The 14,051-nt window shown below is 45.0% G+C and overlaps 1 protein-coding gene across 4 annotated transcripts; it reads right to left on the minus strand.

The window, feature by feature from the left end:
• Positions 1 to 230: 230 nt before the first annotated feature.
• c2cd2l (c2cd2 like) lies at positions 231 to 13,963 on the minus strand. Of its 4 annotated transcripts, none has more exons than XM_062485226.1 (15): positions 13,481 to 13,963; positions 12,659 to 13,079; positions 5,737 to 5,832; positions 5,513 to 5,632; positions 4,926 to 5,036; positions 4,727 to 4,840; positions 4,476 to 4,578; positions 4,256 to 4,382; positions 4,031 to 4,095; positions 3,741 to 3,862; positions 3,400 to 3,571; positions 3,108 to 3,215; positions 2,898 to 2,971; positions 2,374 to 2,596; positions 231 to 2,128 (listed from the first exon to the last, which is right to left on the minus strand). In XM_062485226.1, the coding sequence occupies exons 2-15, from the start codon at positions 13,013 to 13,015 to the stop codon at positions 1,878 to 1,880; spliced, it is 2,043 nt and encodes a 680-aa protein (XP_062341210.1). In that variant the 5' UTR covers positions 13,016 to 13,079; positions 13,481 to 13,963; the 3' UTR covers positions 231 to 1,877. The 4 variants fall into 4 exon arrangements, with proteins under 4 accessions (XP_062341210.1, XP_062341207.1, XP_062341208.1 ...); XM_062485223.1 differs by having other exon boundaries at positions 2,841 to 2,971; XM_062485224.1 differs by having other exon boundaries at positions 2,898 to 2,974.
• Positions 13,964 to 14,051: the final 88 nt, after the last annotated feature.

Here is a 14,051-nt window from a genome sequence, read left to right on the forward strand (position 1 = left end):
CACCCCTTCACCTTCTAGTCCCCCGTTTCATCCAGTCTTTTTTCTTTTCCCATTTAACATTATTCAGAGCTGAAAATGAATGGGTCATCACAAGCTATTGCATTTGTTAATGACTGTCTGAATAGAACTTTGGAGGTGGGATCTTTGTAGTCTGTACCCACAAAACTACAAAGTATAGCAAGCTACAGTGAGTTTAAAAAAATAATTTATTTAAAATAAATTAAACATGATAATTTAAGCATTGCCTCCAAACATATGAAAAGATGTTTCAAGATTTTTGTCTTTTTTTTACTGCCCCTCATTATAGAACAGACCAAGTTAGGACTGCCAGCAAATGCACGAGGAGCATGTGTATGCTGAAGCCAACGTTTTTAAATGTTTTAAATTATCAAGACATTATTTAACATTTTTAGCACCAACAAAGATTGTTTGTGTTATAGGCAAAGAGTATGCAATTCTGGAAGTTCTACTTAAAACGTGGGCGGGGGTTGACAAGTTCCCTTTTTTCCAATGGTATCACATTCCCTATCTGTAACATCAAATATACTGTAGGGATACAATACAAACTCTGAGAGGAAGTCAAAATAATTTGTTACATTGTGCAGTTTTGAAATACACAAGTACTGCATTATCTTATTTGACAAGATGTACATTGAGTTATAGCTCATTTATATTATTTTTTTAATATTTTTTTTTTTTACAAAACACATACCAATAAAGAGAGAAAACTATGTATGTACATCTATACATGTCTAATATGTTCATCTTGAGGGGCAGGTCATGTGTCCTGGAGGGAGGAAGGGGTCTTGCATTGCAAAGCCAAAACTAGGGCTAACCGTTTGCATCTAGAGTTCCATCTGAAAACTGTATTGATCACTTGAAGCATTTACCTGATTCAACTACCTGAAACAATTACCATCAAATTATTGAAAGTATTCTTGTTCATCAAGGGATTGCATATCCTCAATAAATATTGCTGCTCTGATCAAAAGTGAACTTCAAACCCTAACCGTAACCCTATTGAAAGGCTGGTTGAGCAAGGTTTAAATTAAACAAAGGTTGTGTTTCCCAAAAAAGTCACCCTTAAAATTTCACAACATGATCTGAGAAAATCAATACAAACACAGGCAGAGGAAAGCGTTCTGCTTTCTATAGAGATTATAATTATGAACATCATAAAAAATTAAATAAGACACTAAGTCAATATTATCACCAACTTAAGACTGATGGTTAATATTTATTCATCCACTACGTTTTTATGTTTATTATTATCTAAGCAAGAAATAAATCACACCTATTCAAGTCTGTACTACACACTGAAACTACCATGACTCAATATTTGGGGTACACAAGGACTCTTTTGTGGATCAAAGAGCAAAGAAGAAAAAAATAGACAAATAATTTTAAATAGCACAAGAACAAGCTTTCAATTGCTGTAAACAATCAGATAAAGTTCAAAAAGTGCAACCAAGAAGATCTTTTCATATATATATATATATATATATATATATATATATATTACAATTATTTAAGATAAATCAATTTCACAGACCATCTTCCTTTACTGCCCCCTTCTGTTCCATGGGGCCAACAGCACTCCCACAACCTTCAATTCAATGAGCAGCAGGGACATCTTAAATTAAATATGTTTCTGTGTGATTCCAGACTAATTCTCTCCATTCTCCTCCTTGAAAGTACAGTGTTATTCCACTCTGAGGTAAGCTTTGACGAGAAACCAGTGACCACCCACCTGGGGTGTCCTGCCTCCATCAACTGTTAAAGTTAAGGTCTCCAACTCAGGATGAACAGAGAGAACATGAGCCCAGACAATCATCCATTCTGATACAGCAGCTTAACCTCCAAATCCTTCAGTGCCCTCAGTTATCCGCTGTGCTTGCCCCTCCATTAGTGGCACTGGCTTTGTCCTTCGACTTGGAGGATGAACGGAAGGAGAAGCGCTTGATGAGGCGGCGAGAGAAGCTGCCGGATTTCTTGCGGCTAATGGTGGCCGCAGAGGCGGAGTTGCTTCCGAGGTTGGAGATGTCTTCGTGGGATTGACTGAAGCTTGCGTCCTTCTGTCTGTGTCTTCTGCGGAAGAACAGGTTGGTCCCGCTCCGGAGGAAGCCCACTGGAAGAAAGATGCGGGTCATTTGAGACACGATCAATAAACAGAAATTAACGACTGTACATCTGTCTCATGCACGCGACAGAAACGGCAAACGTCATTTTAATAGAGCCGCGTTCAAATTCTCTCTGTACATATTTTATGAAATTGGCGAATGCAGGAAATTCAGTGTGAGTCCTTGACAAAGACAAAGGATTAGCTTCATCACATAGCAGAAGTGGATGAGAGTAGCCCTGAGGTTCTGGCACCTTTGTGGTCCTTGAGGCTGCGTGTTTCTAGTGCACCTGTGGAGCCCGTCTCCGACTCCACGTCGTCTACCGAGGGCCGCTCCGACACGTCCGAGGGCGTGGTCTCATCCGGGTCCTGTTGATGCCCCGTCCCATAGTGGTTGGAGGCTCCGCCCTGCAGGGCAGCATCCATGGCCGCAGCGTAGCCCACTGACAGAGCCGAGTCATCCTCCGAGATGGGAACCTGGCGTATCCACACACACAGGAGACAGACATAAACCACTCTGGGGAGCTACAGTGAGTAGAATCACACAGCGACGCATGAGGATTTGAAGCAATACCACATATTGCTGTAGAGGACATTACCAGTGATGCCCAGTCACACATAAAGGCTTTTAAGGTTTAACTATGTCAGCAGCTGACATACAGGTGTTGACTGCTGTGATGGCTGACAGCAGCGTGGGACCATCCCACCCCTGGGCTCTGACCTTTGACACCCCAGAGATGATGAGTGTGCTTCTTTTAGTGGGCGTCTTCCTAGCTACCTTGCTGGCTGACTCCGTCAGCTGCCGGATGGCTGTATCAGCTACTGGGTCTAGACCATTGGAGAGAGGACTCTCTACTCGAACACACAAACACATACACACACACACACACAAACACACATACAACATTACATTGTGGAAGCTGCAGTATCGATACAGAGGTGGACATCGGCTGTGCGACCCTGTGGTCAGAGTCTTATGAGAACTCACGGCTGGGGGTGGGGCTGGATCCGGCCACGCCATGGAGGCCATCAGAGAGGATTGTGGGTCCTTTCTCTGTCACCTCCACTTTGGATGGAGACCGAGAGGGAGAGTCACCTGGAGCAGCAGGGAGGGACAGTCATCACATCACTGTCCACATCACCATGGTAATCAGCATCAGAAAGCAATCTGTCCCATTGTGTATGGGACAGATTGTGTATGTGTGTATTGTAGACCTTGTTATCCTATATAGTGTACTATTATCCTATATAAGGATATATGTTTATTTCTATGCACCTACCCATCTTACGGTCCAGTTTGGGTCGTGACTGGATGGTGGTCACTGTGGTGACGATGGTGCCATCCGGCATGATGGTGCGGTCCACGTCCACCTTCTTTGTCGGGGTATGAGAGGAGCGGAGGGGTGTAGCGCTATGGCTGCCACGGGAATCCCTTACTTCTAGGAGCTGCAGCTGGGAAGACAGACCATGTACTCCATGTTAAAATACGTACACCAAACTCTGTGATAATTTCAGTATCTATCTTTTCATCATAAGTCATAAACACACAAAAAAAATACTTCTCCATAGTGTTTTGTAGTGTTCTGTGGTCATCGAGCTGTACATATAACGTGTTGCTCACCTCAAAGGTGACTGTTGCAACTGGTGCCAAGCCATGACCATGGCTGACTGACAGCACATGCTGTCCAATAGGACTTCTCCGTGGCAGGTCCAGGACTAAGGAGGCGTGGCCAGGCAAGAATTCTGCCAGAGAGAAAGACGTGTGAGAATATGTGACAGGTGTAGAATCTGTCTAGAAGCTTCCATCTACCATGCTCCACAGTACCTCCATTACACAATTTACCTATCAATCACTTATCACCCACATGAAGTGTATTATTTAAATGATCATTACATTCAAAGCTGCCTTACTTTCCCCTTTGCTGCTCCTTTCCAGCAGTCGTAGTTTGAGCTCTTTGGTTTCTGGCCCTAGTTCCCTGCCCGAGACACATAAATCAGGAGAGATTTCGTGTAAACATAATAAAAACATAGTGTTTTGGTATTTGGGGTAACTATTTGGGTTACATTTTTCAGTGCAGCCCTTATTGTTTGTTCCGGTTCAGCCCTTATTGTTTGTGTGTGTGTTTGTTATCTCACAGTGTGACATCCTCGCTCCAGTCCAGGGAGGCTGCAAGGCTGACGGGCCTGGGAAGGAAGCGGGTCCTCTTCTCAGTGGAGGGCTGGTTCAGACTCACCACACAGCACATCTCCCCAGACGACTGACCTGCAGACACACACACACGTCAGCCCTCCCCTGTGGAGACCTAGCGGCACGCTAACAGGGAACGACAAGATTTCTTTAAGCGACAAGGCTGACCTCCTCGCAGGCACGTGGCCCTGAGCTGGCGTAGCAGCAGACGCTGTATGGGGACACTCTGAGACGGGGGGGTCAGACCCCGTTGGAGACGGTCCCTGGGGAACTAGAGAGCAGATAGAAATAGATCAACAGGACAATCCCTTGGTGGGGGGGGGTGCTCTCATTGAACATTCATTTGAGATTTTTTTTTTTAAACCTCCATAGCTGCCACACAGACTGGTGTTGGCTCATGATGAGAGTGTGTGGCTCACCGCAGGACTGGAGACACAGGCTTTAAGGTTGAGGATCATGGCTGGCTGGGTGCTGAAGAGAGTGTCCTCCACCAGCTCTCCGATCATCTCCAGGTCTGCCTCCGCATCCTTGTTCTGGGGGAGGAACATCGTGTTAGCCTCCACAGGTATCAGCGTAGCGTGTGAAAGAAGAAGGTGTATGTGATGGGTATCCTCTCACCTCCCTCTGGAGCCTGCGTGGAGAGACCGTGAGGAAGAAGGTGGGCTGTCTGGAGAAGGTCCAGGTCACCAGGAGACCCTCCTCCTCCACCTCCTCCAGACACACCACCAACTGACGGAAAGGGGAAACAGACAACTGTTACACACAAGGCACTGGACCCCAGACACATGTGAGCTACTAGACACATTCAGACTCCAGTGTATGTAAACTTTATACATCACAGCACTGATACAAGAAGTTTGGAGTCAGGTGGCTGAGAGGTGAGGGAATCGGGCTAGTAATCCGAAGGTTGCCAGTTCAATTCCCGGTCATGCCAACTGACGTTGTGTCCTTGGGCAAGGCACTTCACCCTACTTGCCTCGGGGGAATGTCCCTGTACTTACTGTAAGTCGCTCTGGATAAGAGCGTCTGCTAAATGACTAAATGTAAATGTAAATGTAAGTTTAATGATGCAACATTGAAATCAGTGTCACAGTCAAATCGCAGCTTTGCATGACAATGCAAGGTGAGGTAAACACTCAGCTGGTTGTGGTGAGACAGAGACATGCAAAGTTCTACATGCAAAGATGCTGGTGATGGGGTTATACCTGGGCCAGCATTGGCTCTATGGTGATCTGGTAGGTATCCATGGAAACGGCTGCAGGTGACTGCTGAGTGACTGTCACTGGAAATGTTACTGTGTCAACGGCACAATTACAATGTAAAACCTGGTGAGGAAAGAAGAGGATTGAGGTATAAGAGTTCGACTGTGGGAGACTGTTAAAATCAACTCTAGCAAGTTTGATTGAGAACTGTCTCAAAGTAACCTTACCATACTGCGAGCTGATTGGTCTGTGCAGGTCACACTATCTATTATGGCTGAAGCAGGAAGCTGGAGACTGTTGTCAAAGGTGATCTGGATGGAACTCTGACAAACAATACGATATTAACATGTTTAGGAGCACTTAGGAGATCCTCAGGAAATCACATTAAATATCTTCCATGGCAACAATAACGAGTATATCACAGTTTGCTAGATTAAACAAGCTGCTTAAACTTAATCATGACACTCTTGACTATAAAACGCAAAGAATCCTGAGCCTTTTCTGCAGTCAAACGTACTATCCGAAAAGCACATTACTTCTCAAACCATTAACTTGACATGCTTTCCTGTAACCCTCTGCTGTTGGAAATTTTAGAGAGATGTTCTTTCTGGAAATACTGAATGAACATAAGAAAAAGCTGAGTCAAAAGTTGATCCGCATGAACTGGCATGTCTTCAAAAAGAGATATCACACCAAACTACACTATACAGACCTTTAAAAAAACCTCACCAAACCAGCTCAGAAGGAGGGATTTTACACTCCACAGAATGGATGCTCCATATTGTTGCAGGACAAAGAGACTGCAGTCCCAGAGAGCTATGGTTGTGTGCACTGTGCTGGCAAGAGCTGGGAACAATTGGCAAGAAGATGGAACATATGTTGTGCTACACATGCAGCAGAAAAGACCCAGTTACAGGAGGAAGGTTTCTTTATGACCTGACTGGATAAAACAACATCATCCCTGTACAGTAGAAGGATGATGTACCACCAGAGACTGACAGCCCAAGTCATCCTCATGGCCTGTATCAGTCATCTAGTATCAAACTAACTAATACAACTACATGTCATGCTGTAGTCTTGTTTTTTCTTATCAGATTTTGCCAGACTTTGAAATGAGTGCCACAGGCAAGAACCAGCTATGACTTGAATGAAGACCCCTGGTTGAATCTGACTGTCTGAAGATCAGTAGGCTGTGTTTCATGAGATAGCTTTGTCAGGCTCGGGAGACAATAGGAGGGGAACAAATCTCCTATTGTCAGTGCATATTCTCCTCAATGTCTTAGTCCATCACACAGAACTGCAGGGGCCAAAGGCGGGAGGGGGTGTTGGTGCAGGGCTGTATGTGCGTATGTGTGTGTGCATGTATAGCTGTGTGTATATATGTAGTGATAGCTTGGGCAGACAGTGAAAACCTTAAGGGCAAGAGGCCAAAATAAATGCTGCCTGGACTGTGCTGAAACATTTACATTTAGTCATTTAGCAGACGCTCTTATCCAGAGGGACTTACAGTAAGTACAGGGACATTCCCCCGAGGCAAGTAGGGTGAAGTGCCTTGCCCAAGGACACAACGTCAGTTGGCATGACCGGGAATCGAACTGGCAACCTTCGGATTACTAGTCCGATTCCCTCACCGCTCAGCCATCTGACTCCCATCTGAAACACTGCAGTCACATGACTAACCCATCCAACCTACTGTGTATTTTAGCTGGTGTTGGTCTTCCAAAGTGCTTATTCATAAGCACTTTGTTCCACTGTGATGTGCCAATTAAAGTGTCTGATCAGACAGTGTAGCTAATACAGGCTAAATACAGACTGGTATTATATCATTACTAATCTCACTGCTTTAAAAGGAAAACTAGCAAGATAATCTTCTGACAGTCCAATTCCTGTATAATTATATAGAATAATTCAGTCTTAAACATATTTTTTTGTCAATGCTGGAGTGTATCAAGGTGACAAAATAGAAAATATATTCCATCATAATCAAAATACAGGATATACTGTGTATCAATCTTAGTACATGGCAAAGACACTTGCAGGATGAAAACGTTCTTTTTGCATCATCTGAAATTAATATGATGTGTAGCCTGACTGGCTGGCAGTGCACCTGGTGCCTCATGGAGTTTCCACAGAGACAGAAAAGAGAGATGCCTGTATGACTCCCCCCCCCCCCTCTCTCTCTCTCTCTCTCTCTCTCTCTCTCTCTCTCTCTCTCTCTCTCTCTCTCTCTCTCTCTCTCTCTCTCTCTCTCTCTCTCTATCTCTCTCTCTCTCTCTCATCTCTTTAGAGAGATGACTAGGTGACTGTTTCAGGCACTGATTTGTCCTTGTGATCCACCGCTGTGTGGGTAGAAGTATCTCCAGGGGGTCTAACTAGAGAGAGGCTCCTGAGGACATCTGTGATGTCATTTTGAGTTTGTCACTCCAGATCCTTATCCATCCTGGATAAGGTCTGGCTCTAAAAAGCTTGTGGACCAAAATACTGTATCTTTCTTTATTAAACTACATTCATGTCCTAGTTTAGTGCCTCCCCCAACCAACATCTTTCCCCAGAAACAAATAATCCCTTTAGGATGAGTAAACCAAATCTCTCAGACAGATGTAAAGCATAAATAGTGAAAATAAAAGACCATCATCCTTTCCGGCTGTCAGCTATCACCCATGATTCATTTTCTGTATTATTCAGCAATTACAATCTACTTCCATTTCTGTATTTGCAACAGTGCATCCATAACAATATTTCCATCCCCAAAACATTTGGAGATTCTACAAAAGAAAAAAAAACTAGGTACAGCCTCTCTGTCAATCAAATCACAGACACTGGGCATGTACTGTCCAATCAGGCCTCAGTGACAGAGAGGATGACCTTTGCCCTGAGATCATTACCAGACTAATTACAGATGTGCCCGCCAGCCTACCCGCAGGGATCCTTGTCTCCTGCAGACAAACACGATGCTCCAGCCCTGAACATCCTTCAAACCCTACGTCGTGCCAAACAATCTGCATTTTACATCATTACATGATCAAACCAGGTTCAATCGGTGTCACAGTTCAGAAATCAAGTCTCGCTCTGTGAACACAATCATCAATTTCCCCTTCAGTGTGTGCTCCTTTACATCAAATACCGACTTTTGTCAGTGGAAATTTCGAGGACCCTCTTCGGCAGCGAGCCTAAGACATTCCCTCTGGCATCGGGATAAATGAGCCATGCGCTTCACATCGGTCGCAGACAACTCCACGGCTTCTCTTTGATCCAGGGGCTTCCAAAACCCTGTCTCCAAGGTGAGGCAGGAAGGATGCAAACACACGGCTCTAATGGGCTTCCGCGGGAACAGGGTCTGTGTGCTACTGCTGCAGTGTCAAACAGTGCTGTTTTACTGCGTGCTGCACTCTTTCGTGTGAAGGGGAGCTACTATCATGATTGTGAGGGCCCCGGGGGCTGTGGGTCCTACTCTGCGGAATGGTGCGGATGACTCAGCAGATGAAAGCAGTGTGAGTAACCAACTGCCCATGTGGACGGTGAGAGGGCTATACCGTGGACGCGGCAGCCTGCCATCTGTATGTTCATGTACTGGTGAGTAGGGAGGGAGTGTCAGTAATGCGCCTGCATCTGTGTTTTAATCGGGTCTGCATTATCCAGCCATGTGCAAGGTCCATGTATGTGTGTATGTGCACATATGTGTGTGTGTTCCCAGAGAACGTCCTTCTGGTGACATCGTCACACACAACCAGCTGTGCTGAGGGCCAACGCCAAATCCCTGGATTACAGGGAGAGAGAGAGAGGGAAATCTTCTTAGTGATCCCGTAAATCATCATTGAACCGGAGGTGGACCGGACTACACGTTATGGCAGAACACATGTGCATACATCTCCAATCAGCATCCAGCTCCCACCGCCTCCACCCCAGAGGAGTCTCATCAATTTGCGATCGGCTCTAGTAAGATGCATGATGGAATTGGAATCCAGTTATGTCCATCCCGTGCGAGGCTCTCAGTTGGGTTTATTCATCCCATCCTCAAAACAGCTTACATAGCACTTTCTTCTCGGGACAAGGGACAGACCACTCTCCCGTCCACACAGTCAGACATAATCACTTCTGACCAGGCCCCCCCTGACTCGAACAGCACACCGGTAATCTGATTAAAATGGCACTGTGGAGTTGTGTTTGCGTGTCCGCTTAACAGGCATTCCAATATCCTGGTCAAGCATCTTCAGAGGTGTGTGTGTGTGTGTGTGTGTGTGTGTGTGTGTGTGTGTGTGTGTGTGTGTGTGTGGGGGGGGGAGATGAACGAGAGGGGAGGAGGAAAGTGTCCCTCGCACCCTGTCAGACACTATCAAACTCCTAGCTGTCAGGCTAGCCGACATAGTGGCTTCCAGCCCTTGGTGGTCAGTCTGTAGGGAGGAAGTCTCCGCCTCTGCTCCTACCAGATCCATGCCAGTGGACACACACACACACACACACACTTACACCTACACACACACACACACAAGCACTTACACCTACACACACACACACACACACACACACAAGCACTTACACCCACTCACACCCACACACATCCTGGGAAAACACTCCTGTTTGTAACCTGTAATCCTCATTTCTGTGCTGTTGTCACTCCTCATAGCTTCATACAGGCAGCGTCTCACAAGGCTCGACACTGTGTCAGACACGGAAGATACTCTTACCACACCGTGACTCTGGTATCTCCCCAGTCACACGGGTAGAAACCATGTATGTAGCTCATCTTTCAGTGGTACAATGTTCCATGTCATGTGCGCAATACAATCTCAAGATGACATCAGTAGAAGATGTACAGTGGTGCACTTTCAAATAATATAACAGGTTCACATTTCACCACCCCATGCCATGCGTGTCTTCTCTTCCGATACTATTCTTTCCTCCCTTCATTTTACCCCATGCAGAAACATCATTGTGATGAATTTTAGGTCAGCGCCGAATGTGAGTAGCAGACACCATGGTCTAGGCTGTTGCCGAGGTGTCTATTTTCCAAGTGGCAACGGCAACATACCTGACAGGTGGCAGGAGCTGGTGGGAGGAGTTGAGAGCCTGACACGATATGACTGGCCCTTGGCTAACTTAAAGTCGACGTTCAACACAGCAAAAAAAAACCTTCAGGCAGGTTTTTCGGGTCAGTAGAATTTGAGTGTAAGGGTTAGATCAGAGAACTTTTGACAAAGGCATGTGAGCTCATCATATTAAGACAACACTGCAGAAAACACGGAACGAGGAACCTGAAGTCCCAACATATTGTTGGAAGACATAAGTTTGTGTGACCGGCTTAAACTTAAATGTGGTTTTAGAGTTATACGCATAACCACGTATCCTCAACCACAAAATCATTTTTTTAAATGAACACGGTGAGCTGTTTGTAGTGGGGTTCTCCGCCTTAAAGCCTTCTTTCCTCCAATAAGTGGATTAAGCTCGAGAAAGCAGTTGTGATGACTTGTTGATACTTTGTTGTGATGAAGAACATGACGTCGATCTACTAGACTTGGCTTTTATCCACAGCTCACAAATGAAACAGCACATGGGTAAACAGTTTGATTCTGTCTCTCGGTCCTTGCCAGCTGAGGAATTTCAGCAAAATAAATTACATAAGTGAGCCAGGAACCCTACAACAGCATGGTCTGTATCTGGGCTGCTGAACTGCTACTTCTAATTGTAAAACAATATTTGAAAATAATTTAAATCATGTGAGCAAGCATAATTTAGAATACTTTTACACATTGTTTGCACAACCAAACACAATGTATCCCTTCTTCATCCAGTACTGAAGCCTTGCTGAGCTATGCTGAAGAGAGTAGCCTAACTTGACAGACATCAAGTAACACACACACTGCAAAAATGTTAAACGTCTAGCTTGACCATGTCACAACGTTCTTTGAATCTTACCTCAGGGGCTCGATATAATCATTGACAGAGAAATTGTCAGAGAAAAGTCAACATAGGAATAGTCTTAAAACAATAATAATCAGCCATTTAAATGCATACCTTAGATTTTGGGCATACAGCTAATGGGTTAGTTATTAAGTACTGAGTCTTTTATTAAAATGAAACCAGAATTCAGGATTCTCTTTATTGTACTTCTTAACCCTTGTGTTATCTTCGGGTCATTCTGACCCATCAGTCATTGTGACCCACCGTCGTATTGCGACAAATTTACCGCATACAAAGACAAAGTGAAGCATTTTCTTTTAACAGCTAGGCTGTCTCAGACCCCCCACATTGCAAAGGTTAAAAGAAAATTATTTTTATTTGTTTTTGTATTGGGTAAAATTGGGTAAACACAACGATGGTTCGTTATGAACCTTTGGGTCATGTGACCCGAAGGCAGCACGAGGGTTAATAAGACATAAAGGGAGCGGTCAGCTCCTTGGACCTGGAACAGTAAATCAATGACTCTTTCTGTCTGTGGCCCACAGACAGAAAGAGGTGCTATTTGGTGGTGTTGTCTACTTTTCTCCCCGGGGAGTAACAGTCAGACCCTTTTTAACTCACCAGGGAGGAGAGGGACGGGGGGGGGGGGGGCAGGTGGTAAAAGATGTGTGTCCCAATGCACAGTGCGGTCTGAGTAGCCCACTTTGATAGACAGAGATTAAAGGCAGCAGTTTGAAAAAGGGAAAATGACCTTTAGAGACCTTTTGTCTGCAGAACTGACGTCTGTCTGCTATAAACAGTCGACATGCCACCGAGAAAATGAAAGGGAGAATGAAGCCCTGCAAGCACTGATGCAGTAGGAGGTAGGCTGGGATATCTACACGGCCAATAACAAGTGGATGTTTTTACTGTGGTTGGGTGAGACTGAGCTGGATCTTCTCCCCACTGATATGCATTAGAAATCATTGTGGTTATGCAAGAACCTGCCTCTCAGTCCTGTTACACTCCAACTCCCACACCTCCAATGAGTAGCTCTGCCAGCGTGAAACCATTTACATATCACTGCCTACACACACTTACTGCACACACATCCACATGCGCGTACCTACACACACTGTCTCTCAAAGTTAGTGGTGGCGAAATCTTTCTCACAGTCACATTGTTCCGAATGAATCGTCAAAACCATTGTGTTAGACTGGCCTGGAGAGCTTAGCAACAACAGTGTAGCCAACAACAACGTAACACACTTACCCCGTGCCTGCAAGCTTGCTCGTTGAGTGCTCTGACCCATGCTTTCTGCCAGTGTTCCCGGAAGGACTTGAAGGAGAACAGAGAGGCAAGCAGGCCCTTCACTCCTGCCTCAGATGCTGGTTCATCTCGTCCAAATCTGAGCTTTAACAGGGAACCCCACACTCCCCCAGCCTGGGTTTGGTGGGAGAGGGAGAAGGGAAGTTGCCAGAATGTGTCCCCCCTGCTCTGGGTGACTGATCTGGGGCTCCTGAGGCGCAGTAGTGCTAAAGAGTACTGGACCAGCCAGGCCAACACAATCAGCAGGGAGGTCAGGAACAACCCCACCAGACACAGCCAGCTCATGTCCTTTAGCATCATCACCAACTCTTCTGGCCTCTCATATCATCACGGGATAAAGATCAGGTCTTGAACTGCCCTATGCCTGCAGAGAACAGTGGGTCCAAATGATGAATCATGACGGAGACTGTACATGTTACACAATGTTTCAAAACGAAGAGAAATGAAGAAATCGCTAAATTATGCCTATTGTGTACGTGAGATAAATAAACGCCGACTAAGATATTACTGGGAATATGAGTAGGCTACCATCACCTACACCGAGTTTCGTAAGGAAACTGTTTACAGTAGGCCTACACTATGAAATAGTGCGGTAGACTAGGTCACTTTCAAAATGCTGCATGTGCATGTCGGAGCGACGTCGGCATTAAACACAGGATGATAATGCAGAAATAAACCATGCATAAAAACATACAGCGAATTTAGCGATGCCGTGCGTAGCTAAATGCCAACAACTAAACATTAACTAAATGAATCTGTACCTACCGTTTTATTCTCTTGGATGGTATTATCTGGTATCAATAGAAACATGTCTGTAGCTGGCAACATCTCGCTGATCATGATCAAGGCTACATTGTAACAACATTAATCCGAATGTATTACAACAAGACTTTACGTGTCATCTTCGGTGGTTGCAGTTGTTCAATCCTTGAGAAATTTCCGTAAATTATTACAATAATAATTTTACTTCAACCATCACTAAAGTAGACAACTGAATAAGAAAAACACTGAATTGTGATTGTATTATAGCCCATCCTCCCACCTCCGATCAAGTGCAAAGTCGGCATAGGTAATGCGCAGAAGCTATAGTGGAGCTGTCAAACCGTGGCACAACGCGTGCACAACCGATACACTTAAAGTGCCATGCACTCTAGCGTTTCTCTATTGGGCTTCTCTTTCTCAACGAGGGATGCGAATACAAACTGTAAAAATAGCATAAAAAAGGTGTCTTCGTTGAAAACGCATCCTTAACGTGTAGATTTATAACGTAGTTAACGAGCCTGTTAAGGGAACATGGCAACAATGTGCATCATTTGGGAGAATTCTCTCCGTTGTT

This window comes from Osmerus eperlanus, chromosome 19, assembly GCF_963692335.1.
Source record: "Osmerus eperlanus chromosome 19, fOsmEpe2.1, whole genome shotgun sequence".
In the NCBI taxonomy this organism is placed as follows: domain Eukaryota; kingdom Metazoa; phylum Chordata; class Actinopteri; order Osmeriformes; family Osmeridae; genus Osmerus; species Osmerus eperlanus.

Coding starts and splice junctions, on each gene's coding strand:
- c2cd2l (XM_062485222.1), bottom strand. CDS start 13,015: ATGATGCTAAAGGACATGAGCTGGCTGTGTCTGGTGGGGTTGTTCCTG. Junction 4,841..4,925: donor CACGCAGGCTCCAGAGGGAG/GTGAGAGGATAC, acceptor TTCCTCCCCCAG/AACAAGGATGCGGAGGCAGA. Junction 2,597..2,840: donor TCATCTCTGGGGTGTCAAAG/GTCAGAGCCCAG, acceptor TGGATACGCCAG/GTTCCCATCTCGGAGGATGA.